An 18,105-nucleotide genomic window follows, 5' to 3' on the forward strand; every position below is an offset into this window, starting at 1 on the left:
GAGAAAAGTCCCAAAAATAATAAAATAATACACTGTCACGTTTTACTTTTTCGCCTCGCTCGTCCACACCGACCAGTCTCAGCTCGAGGCCTCCTTGTTCACTCCCGTCGGACCCCACTCCTCGCCAACGTCCCCGCTGAGCCCTGTCTGGGCTTCCTTCATCTTCCAAATGCCGCCCGCGCGTCTTCCAGACCTCGCTCAATCTTGGCGAGGGCACCCTCGCCTCTGCCCGAGTCTGGCCCCCTCAGTGCAAAAAAATTTTTTTTTCCCTCGTGTTCACTTGTAACACATACATAGGGCCGAACCTATTCTTGGGATAACAAAAACAAATATAGAATCCTCCATCGCAGAATGGATCCAAGCAAAACAAAAGGAGAAATGGATAAACTCTAGCGGTGCTAGACATACTAAACTTATGATGAAACAATCCTCACCGAGACTGGCAAAAACACTGCTGCGATTGGAAAGGGCCAAACTCAGAGGAGTGGTAGGACTACTAACCGGTCACTGGTATCTGAGAAAACATCTACACAACATGGGTATATACAGCGATGATCCCATTTGCAGATTATGTAATGAGGAGGAGGAAACAACCACCCATATCATCTTCGAATGCGAAGCAAGAGCTCAATGGAGGTTTAACCTACGGAAAAGACTTAGGGAATCAAATTGCAGCAGCAACAGTCAATAACCTGATACTTCTAAGAAGAATGATTGAGTCTATTGATTGCTAAGGAACTAGGAAGGTACAATAAGCCAGAAGGCTGCAGTGCCTGGGGAATACAAACCCCGCTTCCTAGTATCCTTTTTCACCATACCATACCATTGTCCGTAGAAAAATCTGTTTTAATAACAATATTCCGGCGTTAAAAAAATTAAATAATGTAGGCAGTTATTTAACAATATAAAAAATACAATTTTTATAACTGTTTCGTGTGTAAATATGCTTTAAAAATATGTTAAATCGACGGAAATTTATTAATAATATAGAATATCAATTAATCTTTGTAATTTCTCTAGACATTCGTATTCGGTACTGGTTTAATTTTATAAAATATGAACGTATTAAAATCCAAAAAACTTTCTACTTAATTTGCACAAATATAATAAAATATGATGTTTTATTGATTTACATTTTGCAAAGCCTTCTTGCATTCTCATCGGGAGAGACCGAGAATGGCGAATCGCCGAACCTGGATTCTTCGATGTATCCAAGATGTTTCATTTCATTTTGATTTTATTATGCATCGGCTGCCTAAATAGAACACAAATAACCGATACTGTGATGATTTATATTTAAAAAAGTCTGCTATGCAAAATACGAACTAAGGGACTTGGCTGACGTCGAAAATGAAATCTTCATTATTTTTCTAATTTATTGATCTTTTCTGCTTCTAAATAATTAAGAAATGTTTATATGTCTGCCAGTATTTTAATGAAACGTTGTAGTTGATATAAGAACCAGAAATATTAGACACCTATTCCAGCGTTCTTACCAAATAGGCCCTAAGATGCAGAGAAAAAAAAAATATTTGCACTAAATGAACATATTTTTCTTAATTTTCTGCCTTCGTTGTGCTTGTATTTCAAGTTTATTATATATGAGTTGATTTCTTATTTTACCTTGTATAGGAAAATAATAAGCAGGATTGTATTAAATGAGATTAATATAGTTCCAAAAATAGTTCACAAAATAGTTCCAAAAACACAACACACTTTTTCTCCTAATTTATGTCAAAACGTTTATATATGTATAATATTAATATAAAATAGAAAATTTTCAAATTTCTTTTCTCCGGTAGGTAGTTTGGGGATGAGGCCAGGAAGACAGAAACAGTTATTTTCTTGTCGAGCTTTCGGCAGAATATATTGCCTTCATCAGGACTCTGTATTAACAAATTATCATAAGTAAATTTTCAAATATACAATTTTTAAAATTTTTCTTAATTAATAATTCGAAAAAAATCGTTATACTATATGAACAGGTACATGTGTGGATAACGGAGAGCCGGTAGAACCCACCCACCTTCGATAAACGAAGGTAATAAATATTCCTAAACGCGACAGTATTGCCAACTGGCTCAATATTCAATCTATAAAATTCCCTAACATTTTGGTATCAAATATCACAAATTATAAATTAAAAAGAAACCATAAATTAATTTGAAACAATCCTAAAATAAATTAATTATCACGTATAAACGATCAGGTACATATTGTAATATTAAAGCTATTGGTTAAGGATAGAACTATAAATCTATAAATTACACTTAAGTTTGATATATCTGTTCTAAGGTTACACGAATTAACATATTTATGAATGTATAGCGTCTCCTTAATCAATCTTCTATCTAAAAATTGTTCTTTATCCATAACAGAAACATTATTGAAATCAAACGTGTGGTTATATTTTTGACTGAGTTGGGAAAGCGCAGTCCCTTGCTTATCTACATCTCTAACGTCGTAGGCGTGCTGTCTACATCTGTTTTCCAATAATTGTTTGGTTTGACCATAATACACAGCACTACATTCGTTACAAAACTACACAGTTGTGTTGGCACTTTTGACTTCAATTTTGAAAAAAATTAGATTTCCCATATTGTTCTTGTATTTTAAGGCTATCACAGTCGGTATATCACAGTTTGCAGTTCTATTTCTGACCATGGCAGAGAGCTTGTGAGTAATGCCCTTCACATATGTAATACCTCTGTATAATTTAACGGTATTGTTAACAGGTACTACAGTTTCATTACTTTCATTCTTATATGTTAAAATTCTATCATAAATTAATGTATTTACAAGAGAGGTAGGATATTGATTTTTAACTAAAATATCTTTTACTTATGCTTTACATTCACAGTGGAATTGAGGGGAGCTATGTTTACAAATTCTATCTGTTAGTTGTATATCACATTTATTTTCAATTTCAAATAGTGGAGGGAGTTATAATTTAGGATCCTGTCTGATGATGATGGTTTTTTATACAATTTTGTAAGTATAGTGTTACTATCCCTGAGTAACAAAACATCAGGGTATGGTAATTTTCACCACATTCCGTTTCACACGTGAAGTCCAAGATGGTAAGCATTAAACTGGTCCACAACGAGCGATATATATAAGGCGATATATTCTGTCGAAAGCTCGACAAGAAAATAAATGTTGTTTCTGTCTTCCTGGCCTCATCCCCAATCTACCTTTTGCAAAGAAAAATATTTAAACTGAAAAGGCTGATCAATCAGCAAACAATTTTTTTAGCTTTTTAGCTGTATTACCCGATGGCATTTTTTTTTCTTCTAGCATATGTCAAGTGTTGGTATTTGCTACAAATTCGATGGTTTGTAACCGTTGGATACCTGAATATCTATTATTTTATTCTGCGATAACAACATTTAGATTTTATGTGTAGTTATGCGAGGAAAATAAGAATGGAATCAACAAAAACTACTGAAACAGTTTATTTTTATGTTTCCAATTTTTATTTATTTTTGGAAGCCAAATCTGTTCCATTATGTGTTATTTATTGGATTCTACTGGGGTTTATAGTGTTGTAGGGTTCTAAACCTCTAAAACGTCACGGATAAATCGATTGAATTGTTTCAGTTACACAAGTTTGTGATTTTCGAAAAAATTGAAGACATCTAAAAGGCGAGAATCCATTTTCCCAAAAATATGTATTCAGGCGTTTTTTGGGGAGCTAAAAACGAGTGTTCTTTTGTTTCTTTGTAATGATGTACAAATTACTTGGCTACATCACGAATTATGTAAATTAAATGAACGGTATTAAAAAATCCACTCTTCACTTTGTTTTAAAAATTTATACCGCTGAAATTCTTTTTTCGTTCTGTCAGTAAATAATTTTACGGTAATGGTATATTTAGTTTTGAAAGGTATTATTTTTTTGATTATAAAAATTTTTAGGAAATCACAACTGAGTGTATATCGTTTTGTTTATGTCGATCAATACTTGGCTCTCGCCGTTTGATCTCTTGCACTTCCATCATGATTTTAAATACAATTGTAAACGCAAAACCAAAAAGGAAATTTGGTTTTTTAGAATAACAAAGAAAATTTGAGATATATTTTTACGTTTTCTTAAATTTGCAGAATTCAACAGGAAAACTTTTAAAAGTTATTTTTATGATATTTAGTGTTAAGTTTGAGTTTTAATTCATCCGTTGACATTGAAAACCCGTGAAATTTAACGGACCTTAAATTGATCCCTGAATTGTATTACTAATATCTTTTCAACTAGAATGATTTATTTACTGAAATTAAATCATGGAAAAACCTGGAACTTAGCGATAGTACACTAAATTGTAGTGCCAATTTCGATATAAAATTATTTAACATAATTTAATAGTACTGAATTTTTTCCCTTCTAACAGAAAAAACAAACTCTAGTTACTCTAGGACAGATGAAGACAATATTAATATGATTGTACAGACAAAGACAAACAGGGAACAGCTCTTTCTCAGCATTGTCACAAATTCAAACATAAATTTGATTTTGAGAAAGGAAAATATCCTCCCTCATACGTACTATCTTATACTGAGATCTTACGGATCGATTTTGTCGAGTCCGTCAGGGAACTGAATTCTCACCTTATGTACGCATTAGGGCGGATGTTCCTCAGGGAAGCATACTTGGCCCTTTTCTATTTTCTATATACACTGCAGATATTCCTACACATGTTAACATTTCGACACACACACTGATGATACAGCGATTATTACACGCAATTCGGACCCCAAATTAACACTCAATACTTACAAGAACACCTGAATGAATTAACACTATAGTTTACAAAGTGGAGAATAAAGATAAACCTAACAAAAAGCACACAGCTCAATTTTACCTTACGTAAAAATGTCTGTCCTGCGGTGAGTATAAATGGAATTCCATTGTATTCCACTGACTTTGTGCATTATCTTGGACTTTAAATATAGGCGTTAAATATAGCCGAAAGCTCGTCGGGAGAAAAATAAGTTGTTTTTTTCACCTACAAGGTTTCATACCAGATCCATTTCTTTCAATATCAATCAGGAAGGCCGATATTACACTCAACAATAAATATATTAACTTACGTCGCATTATCGTTTTTCCAAAATCGTATGAAGTACACATAAACAATAATAAAATCGGGTTTAAATAAAAAATATGAGAAAATTATGTGTATACAATATATTTTATTTTAAAGTTGTACAATTCAACATGAATACTTTAAACATCTGGGATGCTCGTCAATTTACCATTTATTGCATTTACCCGTGTTTCATAATCAACCTATGACTGCTTTCTGTGAACTTGCTTAAATAGAAGATCCACAAAATAAATCATAAGATATAAAACGATTTATATAATATAATATTAATATGCACAGCCGTTGGATTCTTAACCAAAATAAAATACGAAAAAATCATACAAAATTAAAACACAAATTGATTATATAAAAACTTATGAAAGTATTTATCAATACAATGTGGAATCTAAAGAAAAAAACAACACTTTTATCACAGAGCTATATGCATTTAGCGTATAGATTCACATTATTTCATATGCGTTGAATAAGTTAAAGTAGCTTCACTTCCGTGTATTGGAGCATGGATGTACACTTGTCTCTTTATAAAATTGTACTCAGATGGATTTTGTCCTGTTTAAGTGTGTCTGGTAATGTTTGGCCAAATGAGCTTTCTGCCTGAAGCATTTGGCGCAGTAGGAACGATTGAAGGGTTTCTCACCGGTGTGGGTTCTTATGTGGACGTTGACCGAGTATTTATCCTTAAACCCTTTGCTGCAGATGTGGTAATAGTGGAGAGACCTTCCCCTACGAGTGCCAGAAGTCGATTCTCCGTTTTTGGATCGTTTCGTGTACTTTTTTGTTGGTTTTGAGGTGAGGGTGAATATAGGGTCGACCGGAGCTAGAACTAGTAACGGGCTGACCTGTGAGCCAAATGGGTGGGATCCGTTCGGGCACTACTATTCTGGCGGTTCTGCTATGTCGGAAGTCAAGTCCACGAATCCTTGGATGTTCTGAGGGTACGAGATTTTTGATGGAGAGTCTTGGCATCTGGGGCGTGTGTCGTCGCGTTGTTCATTTCAAGGAGGTTTGGCGATTCCGCATTTTCAACATGTGCAACGAAATTGTTGGAGAAATTGGAAGGCNAGCCGTGTTGGTTCTGTAACTCGAGCTTTCTTGTGTTTCCTGCCTCTGCCACGTACTTGGATCTTCCGCTCCGTAGACCGAATAAGTGTAAACAGAATTTTCCGCAGCAGACCTCGGTTCGGTGATGACATCTTGTCTCCAATAGTCAATCTCTCCAAAAAACGTCCCTTCCACAGATTGCCACTCGTTCCCGTAATTGCAAATCTGTAGCGGCAGGTGGTTGTTGTTGGGTTCTTTCGTCTCCTGAACTCCAGAATCCATAAAGCTGGCCGACCTCAAACTTGAGTCTGTAGAACTGACGTCGAATAGATCCGTTGACTCTAAATCTTGGACCAGACAATCGTCGGCTAACATCGCTAATGTCGATGTAGAAAATCCTGCGTATTCGCTTCTGAAACATAAAAAGTAGGTTATCTTTAGTGGTCTTTTGACTAAATTACTTCTCTCAATTAATTAATCTTTTTATGTAAGATTTATGTTGAAATGAAACAAATACAATTAATGTTTTTCTCATTGTTTTGGGGTTTGAAAACATTGTATAAATGTTAAATTCGTAATTTTCTTCATAACAATTTTCTCAATTTTTCATGCAATACTTAAAAAAAAAGAAACATTAGCCATTACGTCAAAGGTGAAATTAATTGACAACAATCGTAAGTCGATAGTGAAGACGAATAGCCCAAATGTACAACACTTCACAATGAAGATCCGGGAAATATTTAAAAATTATTCAAGTCTAATAATTGAATGTTTCATTCTTTCCTCTTTTGCAAAATAAGTTTTTTCGACAAATTCTAAATTTAATAAAAAAATTGAAAACGGAAATGTCACTACGTTATGGAGAATTTCAAATTTAGCGTTTTATTTTTTAAAAGAGAAAAAAATGTAGATATTAAATAAAATTTTACAAACGTACCTCAACATATCTGTGATGGAAAATTGCAAAAATCTTCTTAATTGCAATATAGACGAGGAATGCTTAGTAGCTCTTGATTACTGGTGACTAGAAAAGAAAAAGACTAGACTGAAGGGTCTCATCCCCCGGGGGTGCTTTTATACGGGGCCGGTTTGGTTTTTCCCCTACCCTTCGTCATACAGCCCTCAAATCCCTTACAACCATTGGACAATGGCTTGGAGGAGATTTTTCCCCCTTGGTTGAGGAATGCCGGGGTTTCTCAAGGGTTCAATGGGGAGTTCCTGAAATATGTCCAGAATTTCCTAGCTTCGAGGGTGACTTTTTTAGGGGAAATGAAATAATTAAAAAAAATCTCCAAATGTGTGTTTTGAAAACGAAAGTTCATTGACCGTGTACCTAATGCAGAAAACATTTTCATCAAACTGAAACAAAAAAAAATCAATTAAGAATAATAACAATAAATATTATTAAAACGCATATTTTTAATTGAAATTAGCTATTTATTAAATTGAATTCACAAAACTGTAAGAAATATTGAAACAAATTTGAAGAAAAATAAGATGACTAACATAAATTTACAGTCGTATCCGAACCTTGATCAGTGCGGACGGTATTTGTACTCGGCAGGATTACCACTGTTTACTACGGGACCGATAAGTAGCCAAGCTACACGTTTTCAAGTTTATATTTAAATTTAATTCCTCCTCTTTCAATTTAGTCTAATCTAACAATACATTATAACTTCGATCTGTAATAACCATAGTCACTTATAAGGTGTAAAGGAGATAGAATAGTAGGGGCCGTTCTCTGGCCCCTCCGACAAAATAGACGGCAATAATTAAAAAAAAATGAAAACTGAAGCCTCAATATCTCAGCAAATTGCAGATATAACAGGAAACATAAACACACAACAAAAAAACACAACACCATTATCATGACTACATCGTACCCTAATTATAACTCAAATTCCAAAACCATGAATATCGAAAAATCCCACGCAAAAATAATAATAAAAGATAAATCGGAAATATTGAACGAAAAAGAAAAGAAAAAAAATTAAAACCGGACTGGCGCATAATCAGTTAAACGATTATCAGGACGAGTATCAGGGTCCTTATTTTGTTTTGGTAGAAAGCTTAGAAAAAAATTGGAAAACGCGCACCCATATTATTTCGGAAATGGTTGTTTCAAGATGAAAAAATAATCCGGAACGATGTCCTCCAAATAAGAGTAGCAGGTAAGAATTGAATCAAAATCATTACTGCGGACTATGAAACGGCAAATTACCTCACGGAAAGCGATAATCTGAGAAAAGGGAAATTGTTTACATACATTTCAGAATTTCGCACAAAAAAAGTAGGACGTTGATTTAAGCACGGCAGAAATCCTACAAAACATCCAGAGTACCATTGAACCCTATCAGTTGAAAGAATGTACCGATATATGCATGAAAATGACAAGGTGAAAGTAATAGCACTATCAACATGCTTAATAACATTTCAAGGCCAAAAAATTCCCGAATATGTCACAATATATGGGGGCTACTGCCCCTTACGTCCACCCCCTGTTAGACAGAGCCCAAAGTGCCTACGTTTTTTCTTCTCATGAACGCAGGAAAACAACAATGCCCTAAATGTGGTGAGGTGCATTCCCTAAAATATTGTAACAAAACTAACGTAGACCCAACCTACATTCATTGTGCAAACAAACACCTATCCGATAGTAGAGATTGTGAAATATTTAAAAAACTGAATAGTGAAAATCAAAAAAAGCACGCTCAAGTAACATACGCGTCAGTCGTGACAAGTAACAGATATAACGTATTAGACTTACTACAGGAGGATAGGTTCAAAGTTTACATTGGTTATATAGTTTTTAGTTTGGTTTTAATTTTTGAGTATAAAATTTAAGGGTAGTCAAGAAAAAAATTAATATCAATGGAGTCCCCAGAATTTAAATAATTGTTTTGCCATGCCAATGGGACTTTTATGTAATATTTATTAATTATATTTATTATTACTTTAAAAGTTAGTGTTGATGCCACTTCTCACAAAAAAATTAAAACTCGACAAGACAAAGACCACAGTTTTTGTAATTTCTTAGTGTTTCAATTTATTCTTTATCTTATAATTTTATTATAATTTGTAAGAACAACGAAAAGCAAGGACTAGATTTTAACGTTTTTTCCATTTCAGGACAGTTTTCATTTATGTATTTTTTTCAAAACAAACCTAAACCTCAAACAAAAAATTTTAAACCTTGTTAATTAGTAATTAGTATATACATACATGTTGATTTTAGTAAAATTTATAAAAAAATATAAGAAGCGCAGACTAGATTTTTACATTACCACTTCAATGAAGTTAGAACTGCAGATTATTTAACCCACAGGCGACAGGAGATTTCATGATTAAGACAGAAAAGTGTGAAAATTATACGAAAGGAAATTTTCCAGGTTTTCAAAAAAATTTTTTAGATAGAAAGCATAATTTTATGAATTTCTATGAAATAGAAAATTGTAGAAAAAGTAGATTTCCCTTCTGAATCATCCACAACCCTTGTTTTAAACATACATTTTACAATAACAAGGGAATAAAACAGGGTCAAAGTCGAGAAAAACAATGTTATCTGAAAAGGTGGAACATAAGATAAGTCCGTAAGCAGATTAAGTGTCCGATAGAAAAAAATATTTTGATTTAAGACGTTTAGATTAGTACATATCTAAAGCACTGGACAATAGAATTTTTATCATAAACACTTCTCATTTTTAAACATAATTTTGATTTAGTGGTTTGCGAAAAGAAGATGGCATATGTAGGTTTTTAAAAATGTAAACAATTTTAATAAATCAGAAATGTTTAATAAAAAAATTAGCACGATGGAATTCACAATTGGTGGCTATGGACGTGGAATCTTCGACTTTTCGCATTCCAAATATCTCAAATGTCACGAAGGAATGGTTGTACCTATGAAACTATACCATTGATCTAGATACTTTGCATATTTTTAGAACGACCTACACTCAGTGATATGCCTGTCCTCTTATAAAATCATAATATCATTTAGAGTTTATTCAATTTTCACGATATCACAACGGTTGGAAAGCTGCATTTCTAATCATTGATTCCTTACCAACAATATATAGGTATTTATGTTATTATAAGTGAGAAAAATTTGGACGAAATCGACAAAACAACATCTAAACATTATATTTTATATTCCGTTTTCTGATTAATTTACGGAGGTCAGATTTATGGCCTTACTTGTTGAGTATAGGAATGTTTCCTAGGCATCAATCTAGTCCTTTCAAAGTTATCTTGTTTGTTTTATGTTTTTCGAAAAAATTGCAATTTTTTGGAAGGGGGTAAATTTTGAATTTGTACGGAAAAAGACAGACTACTTATGAGAGTTGACTAGACTGAAACGTGGTGATTGTTACAATTGAAAATAATATAAAATCCATAGCTGTATTGACTGTATATAATTGACCGTATTGATTATTTTAATTAATTATAATTTTAATTTATGGTTTTTTTCTTATAAGAAATAACAAGTTTCATTCATAATTCGCTCAACAACGAGCAAACTTAACATTTAAAAACAATAATACTGTAAAAATTCTATTTTTGCATTAGATTTTTCGATCCATACCAATATTATTTCTACCCTTCCGTGTTTACAAGAAGTAAAAATTATAAATTGAATTGAAATAACTTTAAATATTTTTAAGTTTTAGCAAAAGATTGAAATAAATGTAAAAGTAAAAAGTGTGAATTTATACAATGCTAGATATTTTACACTCAAACATAGTATTTGTATGGTGATTAGTGACCGTTAGTCGATAATTATGCAGAAATCGTGAGATGCGGTCGTGTGTGATGTAGGTTTCAGAAAAACATTTTTCCAACGTTTCGATCTTTATTGAGATCATCTTCAGGGCCTGGGATTTACAAACATTGTTTACATATAACAATTACATTTTGGATGTGGAAAAGTGAATTTATACAATGCAAAATATATTTTTTATATTCAATCAAAGTATTTATACTCACTCAAAGTGTTTGTCTTCTGTGTAATTGTGCCATTCTTGCGTGTCTTGCCGAGAGTGCGTTTTTTCGTGCGTGTGTTTTTCTGAAACCTACATCACACCAGACCGCATCTCACGATTTCTAAATAAATAACGATTAACGGTCACTAATCACCACACATTTACCAACATATGTAAAACTGCCATGAAATTTAATTGTTAAAGTCTGGTCAGGGACTAATATATTTTTACAAGTTGTTCTAACATTAATCTTGTAATTATTATTAAAAAAATCTTTTCGAAATTTTATACCTTCTCTGTTTGCAATTTTTGGCTATTTTCACAAAAATACATAAATGATGAAATTGAAAAAACGTTAAAATCTAGTCCTTGCTTCTCATTTTTTCTACAAATTATAATGAAATTATCAGGTAAAGAATAAATTGAAAAAACTTACAAATCACAAAAGCTCTGATCTTTGCTTTTTCGAGTTTTATGTTTTTAGTGCGAAGTGGTAATAACACTAACTTTTAAAGTAATAATAAACAAAATTAATAAATATTACATAAAAGTCCCATTGGCATGGCAAAACATAATTATTTAAATTCTGAGGACGCCAATGACTATCTTTTTCTTAATTATTCTTAATTGTTCTAAAATTAATCTTGTAATTATTATTAAAAATCTTTTAGAGGATACATGTATGTGACCAATTCGGAAATTGTAAAAACGTTAAAATCTAAGCCTTGCTTTTCTTTTCCCTACAAATTAAAATGAATTATCAGATAAAGAATAAATTGAAACACTAACAAATCACCCTGGGGACGACATTGACAATAATTTTTTCTTAACTATACTTCAATTCTTTACTCAAAATTAAAAGTAAACTAAAAACTATATAAATAATGTAACTAAAAAATATATATTACATCATTTTTTTAAGCTAAAATTTGAAAATAATATAATCGTATCAGGTGAAATTAGTCGTGTTTTTCACCCAAAAACCCTTGAATATACTTTTTGGACATCATCATAATATTTTGCTCGAATTTTTGAAATATCTCGGATTTTTTTTTTTCAAAAATCGCAAGAATAGTGATAACTTTAAACAACTCCACTGATCTACAGGAAACTTTTCTTGAAGAAAGATCTTACAAGAGTAGGGATAAAAGTGGTGGCCACAATCTGTTCTGCACCTCGACCTGAGTAGATCTATTGTGCTTCTCTATTTCTTATAACTCAGTGCCCAGGTTGTAAATCTATCTCCATAGCCTCGAGTTCTAACGAAGCAGAGATTCATCTCAAGTCCTTAATTAATTAAATTCACTAATTTCGTGGTCCGCTTGACCAATTAAATCATTACAATTAATTAAGGTTTTTAGTTGAGATGAAAAAATGGCAAAAAGGAGGGAAAACTCATAAGGTGGGGTTGAGATGGGAAGTTAGTATCCGAGCGGATCGAGAGCTCAAGTGGTAGAGCAGCGGCGTATCTAGCCGAAGATCGTGGGTTCGAATCCCGCTCGTGCCATTAGCTTTTTTTCATCTCAACTAAAAACCTTAATTAATTGTAACGTTTATTAATTTATAATTTTTACTTCTTGCAAACACGGAAGGGTAGAAATAATATTGGTATGGATTGAAAAATCTGATCCAAAAATCCAATTATTGCAGTATTATTTTTTAAAACGTTTAATTTCCTCGTTATTGGATGAATTAAGAATGAAACTTGTTATTTTATTATAAAAATATACTGGTAAATATCAATAAAAATGCAATTAATGCATAGAAATTTTTTTAATTGGTGTAGAATTGAAATTACGAGACCTCCTAGGAGGCCTCTGGCCTCTCCCTGATAGATCAGGGGGAGTCACCCAACTTGGTGCCTGAGCGACTCCGAGGTTGGAATCTGGTGGGGCGCCATCGACTTCTTTCGTCATTTCGGCACCCTTACGTTCCCTAAAACTAGTCATTTTCACACTCACTCATACAATAAATACATACATACTCCTATATACAAACTCAATCACACAAGCATATCCTCTGTCTAGAATCCGGGTCAGTGAGTACTCGATATTCCGCCCCGACCCGGCTTGGCGGAGCAGCGGTGGAGCCTCGAAATGATATGCTGCATCGCCGCCCAGCATACTCCTGTTCTAACACAAACTAAATCTAAACTTTAACCTATGAAATAAATACCCCACTATATACAACCCATTATCCCAATATCTCTCAAAAACCTAAAAAGTTTTTCTTTAAACTCGCTGAGATGCTCGAGCATTCTCCTATAGTCCGGCGGTATTCCATTTCGGTCCCTATTCGGGGCCAAGCTGTGACACCCCTCCAACACATCATCTTGGCATGCTGGGCATCTAGGTCGACTCGCGCCAACCAACATGTACCCATGAGTCGCACGTGTGTGACCGTTCCGCAGACGGGTCAGGACAACGCTTTCCCTTCGAAAGGTCGCGTCCGGGTGGGCAGCCTGGAATACTTATCCTCGTGAGGGTTGCCCGTGATCATCACCGCCAGCGGATTGCGGTTTGGACAGCATGGATGCCGCTTATCCGTAGGCGAGCAGCTCCCGGCCCGGCGGGAGAACACCCACCTCACAGCAAAGGCTGGCCAATGGGGTGGTCCTGAAGGCGCCTGACACCGCTCGAAGACCCTGATTTTAATTGGGGTAGAATGTTACTTCAGATGACTCTGGCCTATCAGTTTGACCAACTTAATGGAAATTTTATTTTTTTCTTCTATTTCATTATACCTTATACAAGAGACACCCCAATTTCAATGATTAACGACATGTATTCGACATTATTCTTTTCATAAATAATGGAAGATTTACGTTTTTACAATGTTCATAATAAATGTATTCCTGTCCTTGTCCTCCAAAGCATTTGGACTTTTCTTCTGGGGACGCTCACCTCAGCATAAGTTTAAAATTAGAAAAATTAGCAATTAAATGTATTTCCATCAAACATTGAATCGTTGAAAAAATGTATTTTTTTACAATTTTCATTGTAGTTACTTTTGCTCTCTTTCCACGGCTTTGAAATGGGGAGGGCATTTCGTCAGCACAGGTACGTTGCATCCCCTTTTTAGGATGAACGCCATTTATTCGCCATTATTTCTTTACAAATGAATGGACGATTTTTCTTTTTATTCTACTAGTTCGTCATGAATTATGTAATTTTCGAAAAAAGCCATACGCTCTAAGACAGAAATGAAATGAACGGCATTAAAAAATCCAAGAAATGCGTGTTGTTTTTAATTTTGGCCCAAAAAATAAATATTATTCGTTTTGTAAGCAATTAGAACTTAGCGGACAATTTAATTTAGTTTGTATTTACTGTCTAAATATTATTCTGATAACCTTTCCTTTGTTTTAAAAATGTATACCGCTGAAATTCTCTTTTCGTTCTGTCAGTAAATCATTTTACGGTAATGGTATATTTAGTTTTGAAAGGTATTATTGTTTTGATTATAAAATTTTTTAGGAAATCACAACTAAGTGTATGTCGTTTTGTTTATGTCGATCGGTACTTGGCTCTTTCCGTATGATCTCTTGCACTTCCATCATGATTTTAAATACAGTTGTAAACGCAAAAACAAAGAGGAAATTTGGTTTTTTAGAATAACAAAGAAAATTTGAGATATATTTTTCCATTTTCTTAAATTTGCAGAATTCAGCAGGAAAACGTTTAAAAGTTATTTATATATATTTAGCGTTAAGTTCAAGAGTTAAGTTCAGTTTTAATTCATCCGTTGACATTGAAAACCCGTGAAATTTAACGGACCTTAAATTCACCCCTGAATTGTATTGCTAACATCTTTTCAATTAGAATGATTTGTTTACAAAAATTAAATCATTTAAAAACCTGAAACTTAGCGATAATACACAAAATAGTAATGCCAATTTCGACATAAAATTATTTAACATAATTAAATAGTACTGAATTTTCTTCCTTCTCTCGGAAAACAATTTAATTTAAGATATATTTTTATTTATAGAAGTTTGTTTGTTTTAGTCTATTGACTTTTGTTGGATGACTGCTTATCATACGAATCGTACAAAATTCAGGTAAACAGTAATATAATGGGGTTTAAATGAAAAATATGAGAAAATTATGCGTATACAATATATTATATTTTAAAGTTGTACAATTCAACATGAATAGTTTAAACATCTGGGATGCTCGTCAATTTGCCTTTTATTGCATTTACCCATTTTTCATAATTACACAATTACTGTTTTCTGTGAACTTGCTTAAATAGAAAATCCACAAAATAAATCATAAGATAAAAAAATATAAAACGATTTATATAATATAATATGTACAGACTTTGGATTATTAACCAAAATAAAATGAGAAAAATCATTCAAAATTACAACAGAACTTGATTATATAAAAACTTATGAAAGTATGTATCAATGCAATGTGGAATCTAAAGAAAACCAAAAATAAAAACACTTTTATCACAGAACTATATACATTTAGCGTATAGATTCACTTTATTTCATATGCGTTGAATAAGTTAAAGTAGCTTCACGTCCGGTTATTGCAGTATATATGTACACTTGGCTATTTCTAAAGTGATACTCAATTGGATTTTGTCCTGTTTAAGTGTGTCTGGTAATGTTTGGCCAAATGAGCTTTCTGCCTGAAGCATTTGGCGCAGTACGAACAATGGAAGGGTTTCTCACCGGTGTGGGTTCTTATGTGGACGTTGACCGAGTATTTATCCTTAAACCCTTTGCTGCAGATGTGGCAGTAGTGGAGAGATCTTTCCCTCCGAGTGCCGGACGTCGATCCGTTTTTGGATCGTTTGGTGTACTTTTTTGTCGGTTTTGAGATGAGGGCGAATATAGGGTCGACCGGAGCTGGAACTGGTACTGGGCTGACCTGTGAGCCAAATGGGTAGGAACCGTTCGGGCAATATAGTTCTGGCGTTTCTGCTAGGTCGGATGTCAAGTCCACGAGTCCGTGGATGTTCTGAGGGTATGAGATTTCTTGATGGAGAGTCATGGCATCAGGAGCGTGTGTCGTCGAGTTCTTCATTTCAAGGAGGTTTAGCGATTCCGCATTTTCAGCTTGTGCAACGTAATCGTTGGAGAAATTGGACGGCACCACGTTCATCAGATCGTCTAAATCTCCAGTCGTGTTGGTTGTGTAACTCGAGCTTTCTTGTGTTTCCTGCTTCTGCCACGTACTTTGATCTTCTGCTCCATAAACCGAATAAGTGTAGGCAGAATTTTCCGCAGCCGACCTCGGTTCGGGGATGGCATCTTGTCTCCAATAGTTGATTTCCCCAAAAAACGTCCCTTCCACAGATTGCCACTCGTTCCCGAAGGTGCACATTTCGAGCGACAAGTGGTTGTTATTGGGTTCTTTTGGCTCCAGAACTCCAGAATCCATAAATAGATCCCATGACTGTAAATCTTGACCCAGACAATCGTCGTCTAACATCGCCAATGTCGATGTATTATATGCTGCGTATTCGCTTCTGAAACATAAAAATACATTATATTTAGTGGTCTAGAATTGAGCTGAACCTACTTCTTTCAATTAATTAATCTTGTTATGTAAAGTTTTGGAGGACTCGAAAAAGATACCATTAACTACTATTAAATTTATGTTTATTACATAGTTCTGGCGATTAAAACATCGCATAAAGTTTAAATTCCTAATTTTCCTCATAACAATTTTCTTCATTTTTCATGCAATACTTATAAAAAAAAGAAACATATGCAATTACATTAGCAAAGGTCAAATTATTTGGCAACAATCTTAAGTCGATAGTGAAGAGAGATTGCTCAATTCTACAAAGTTTCACAATGAAGATAATGATATTTGTCAAATCATCTTTCCCTGTAAATCTTAAAAATTAATAATTGAATAAATTCTAAATTTAGTCATAAAAATGAAAACGAAAATGTAACTATGTTATGGAGAAGTTCAAAGATAGCGTTTTATTTTTTAGAAGAGTAAAGAAAGGGTTAGATATTAAATCAAATTTTAAAAACATACCTCAACATATCTGTGATGGAAAATTGCAAAAATCTTCTTAATTGCAAGATAGACTAGGAATGCTTTGTAGCACTTGACTACTGGTGACTAGAAAAGAAAAGATTAGACTGAAGGGTCTCATCCCCCGGGGGGTGCTTTTATACGGGGCCGGTTGGGTTTTCTCCTACCCTTCGTCATAAAGCCCTCAAATCCCTTACAACCATTGGACAATGCCATGGAGGGGATTTTTCCCCCCTGGAGGAAAAAAGCCTGGGTTTCTCAAGGGTTCAACGGGAAGTTCCTGAACTATGTCCAGAATTTCCTCCCATCTACGGTGATTTTTTTGGGGAAATAAAATAATTTTAAAAAAGTCTCCAAATGTGCGTTTTTGAAAATGAAAAGTCATCGTAATGCAGGAGATATTTTTGCCAAACTGAAACAAATAAACACAAACAATTAAAAATAATAACAATAGATATTAAAACGCATATTTTTTAATTGAAATTAGCTATTTATTAAATTGAATTCAGGAAACTATAAGAAATTTTTATGTAAAATATTCGTTGAGATAAAATAGTCCATGCCACGAGCGGGATTCGAACCCACGACCTTCAACTAGATACGCTGCTACTCTACCACTTGAGCTATCGAGACTTCGATCCACTTGGACACCAACTCAACCCATCTCAACCCATTCAATTCGAATTTTCCCTTTTTTTTGCCCTTTTTTAAATGCCGTATAATCAGGATTCGATTCTCGGCGACAAATGAAATAGTCACGGAGAACTTTAGTGAAGATATCGTTTTACTTATTAAATCCATTATATTTACGGGTCTAATTACCCAAATTACTTCTTTCAAATTATTAATCTTTATGTAAGGTATTAGTTGGTGGTAGAGCAACGGCGTATTTAGCCGAACATCGTCGGTTCGAATCCCGCTCGTGTCATTAACTTTTTTTATCTCAACCAATACCTTACATAAAGATTA

At 33.7% G+C, this 18,105-nt stretch overlaps 1 protein-coding gene across 1 annotated transcript; it reads right to left on the reverse strand.

The window, feature by feature from the left end:
* Positions 1–6,092: 6,092 nt before the first annotated feature.
* LOC112128078 lies at positions 6,093–17,439 on the reverse strand. Its single transcript, XM_024229862.1, has 3 exons — positions 17,137–17,439; positions 16,031–16,612; positions 6,093–6,258 (listed from the first exon to the last, which is right to left on the reverse strand). The coding sequence occupies exons 1-3, from the start codon at positions 17,142–17,144 to the stop codon at positions 6,093–6,095; spliced, it is 756 nt and encodes a 251-aa protein (XP_024085630.1). The 5' UTR covers positions 17,145–17,439.
* Positions 17,440–18,105: the final 666 nt, after the last annotated feature.

The sequence above is a fragment of the Cimex lectularius genome, unplaced genomic scaffold, assembly GCF_000648675.2.
Source record: "Cimex lectularius strain Harlan isolate CLEC.00 unplaced genomic scaffold, Clec_2.1 scaffold541, whole genome shotgun sequence".
NCBI classification, from domain to species: domain Eukaryota; kingdom Metazoa; phylum Arthropoda; class Insecta; order Hemiptera; family Cimicidae; genus Cimex; species Cimex lectularius.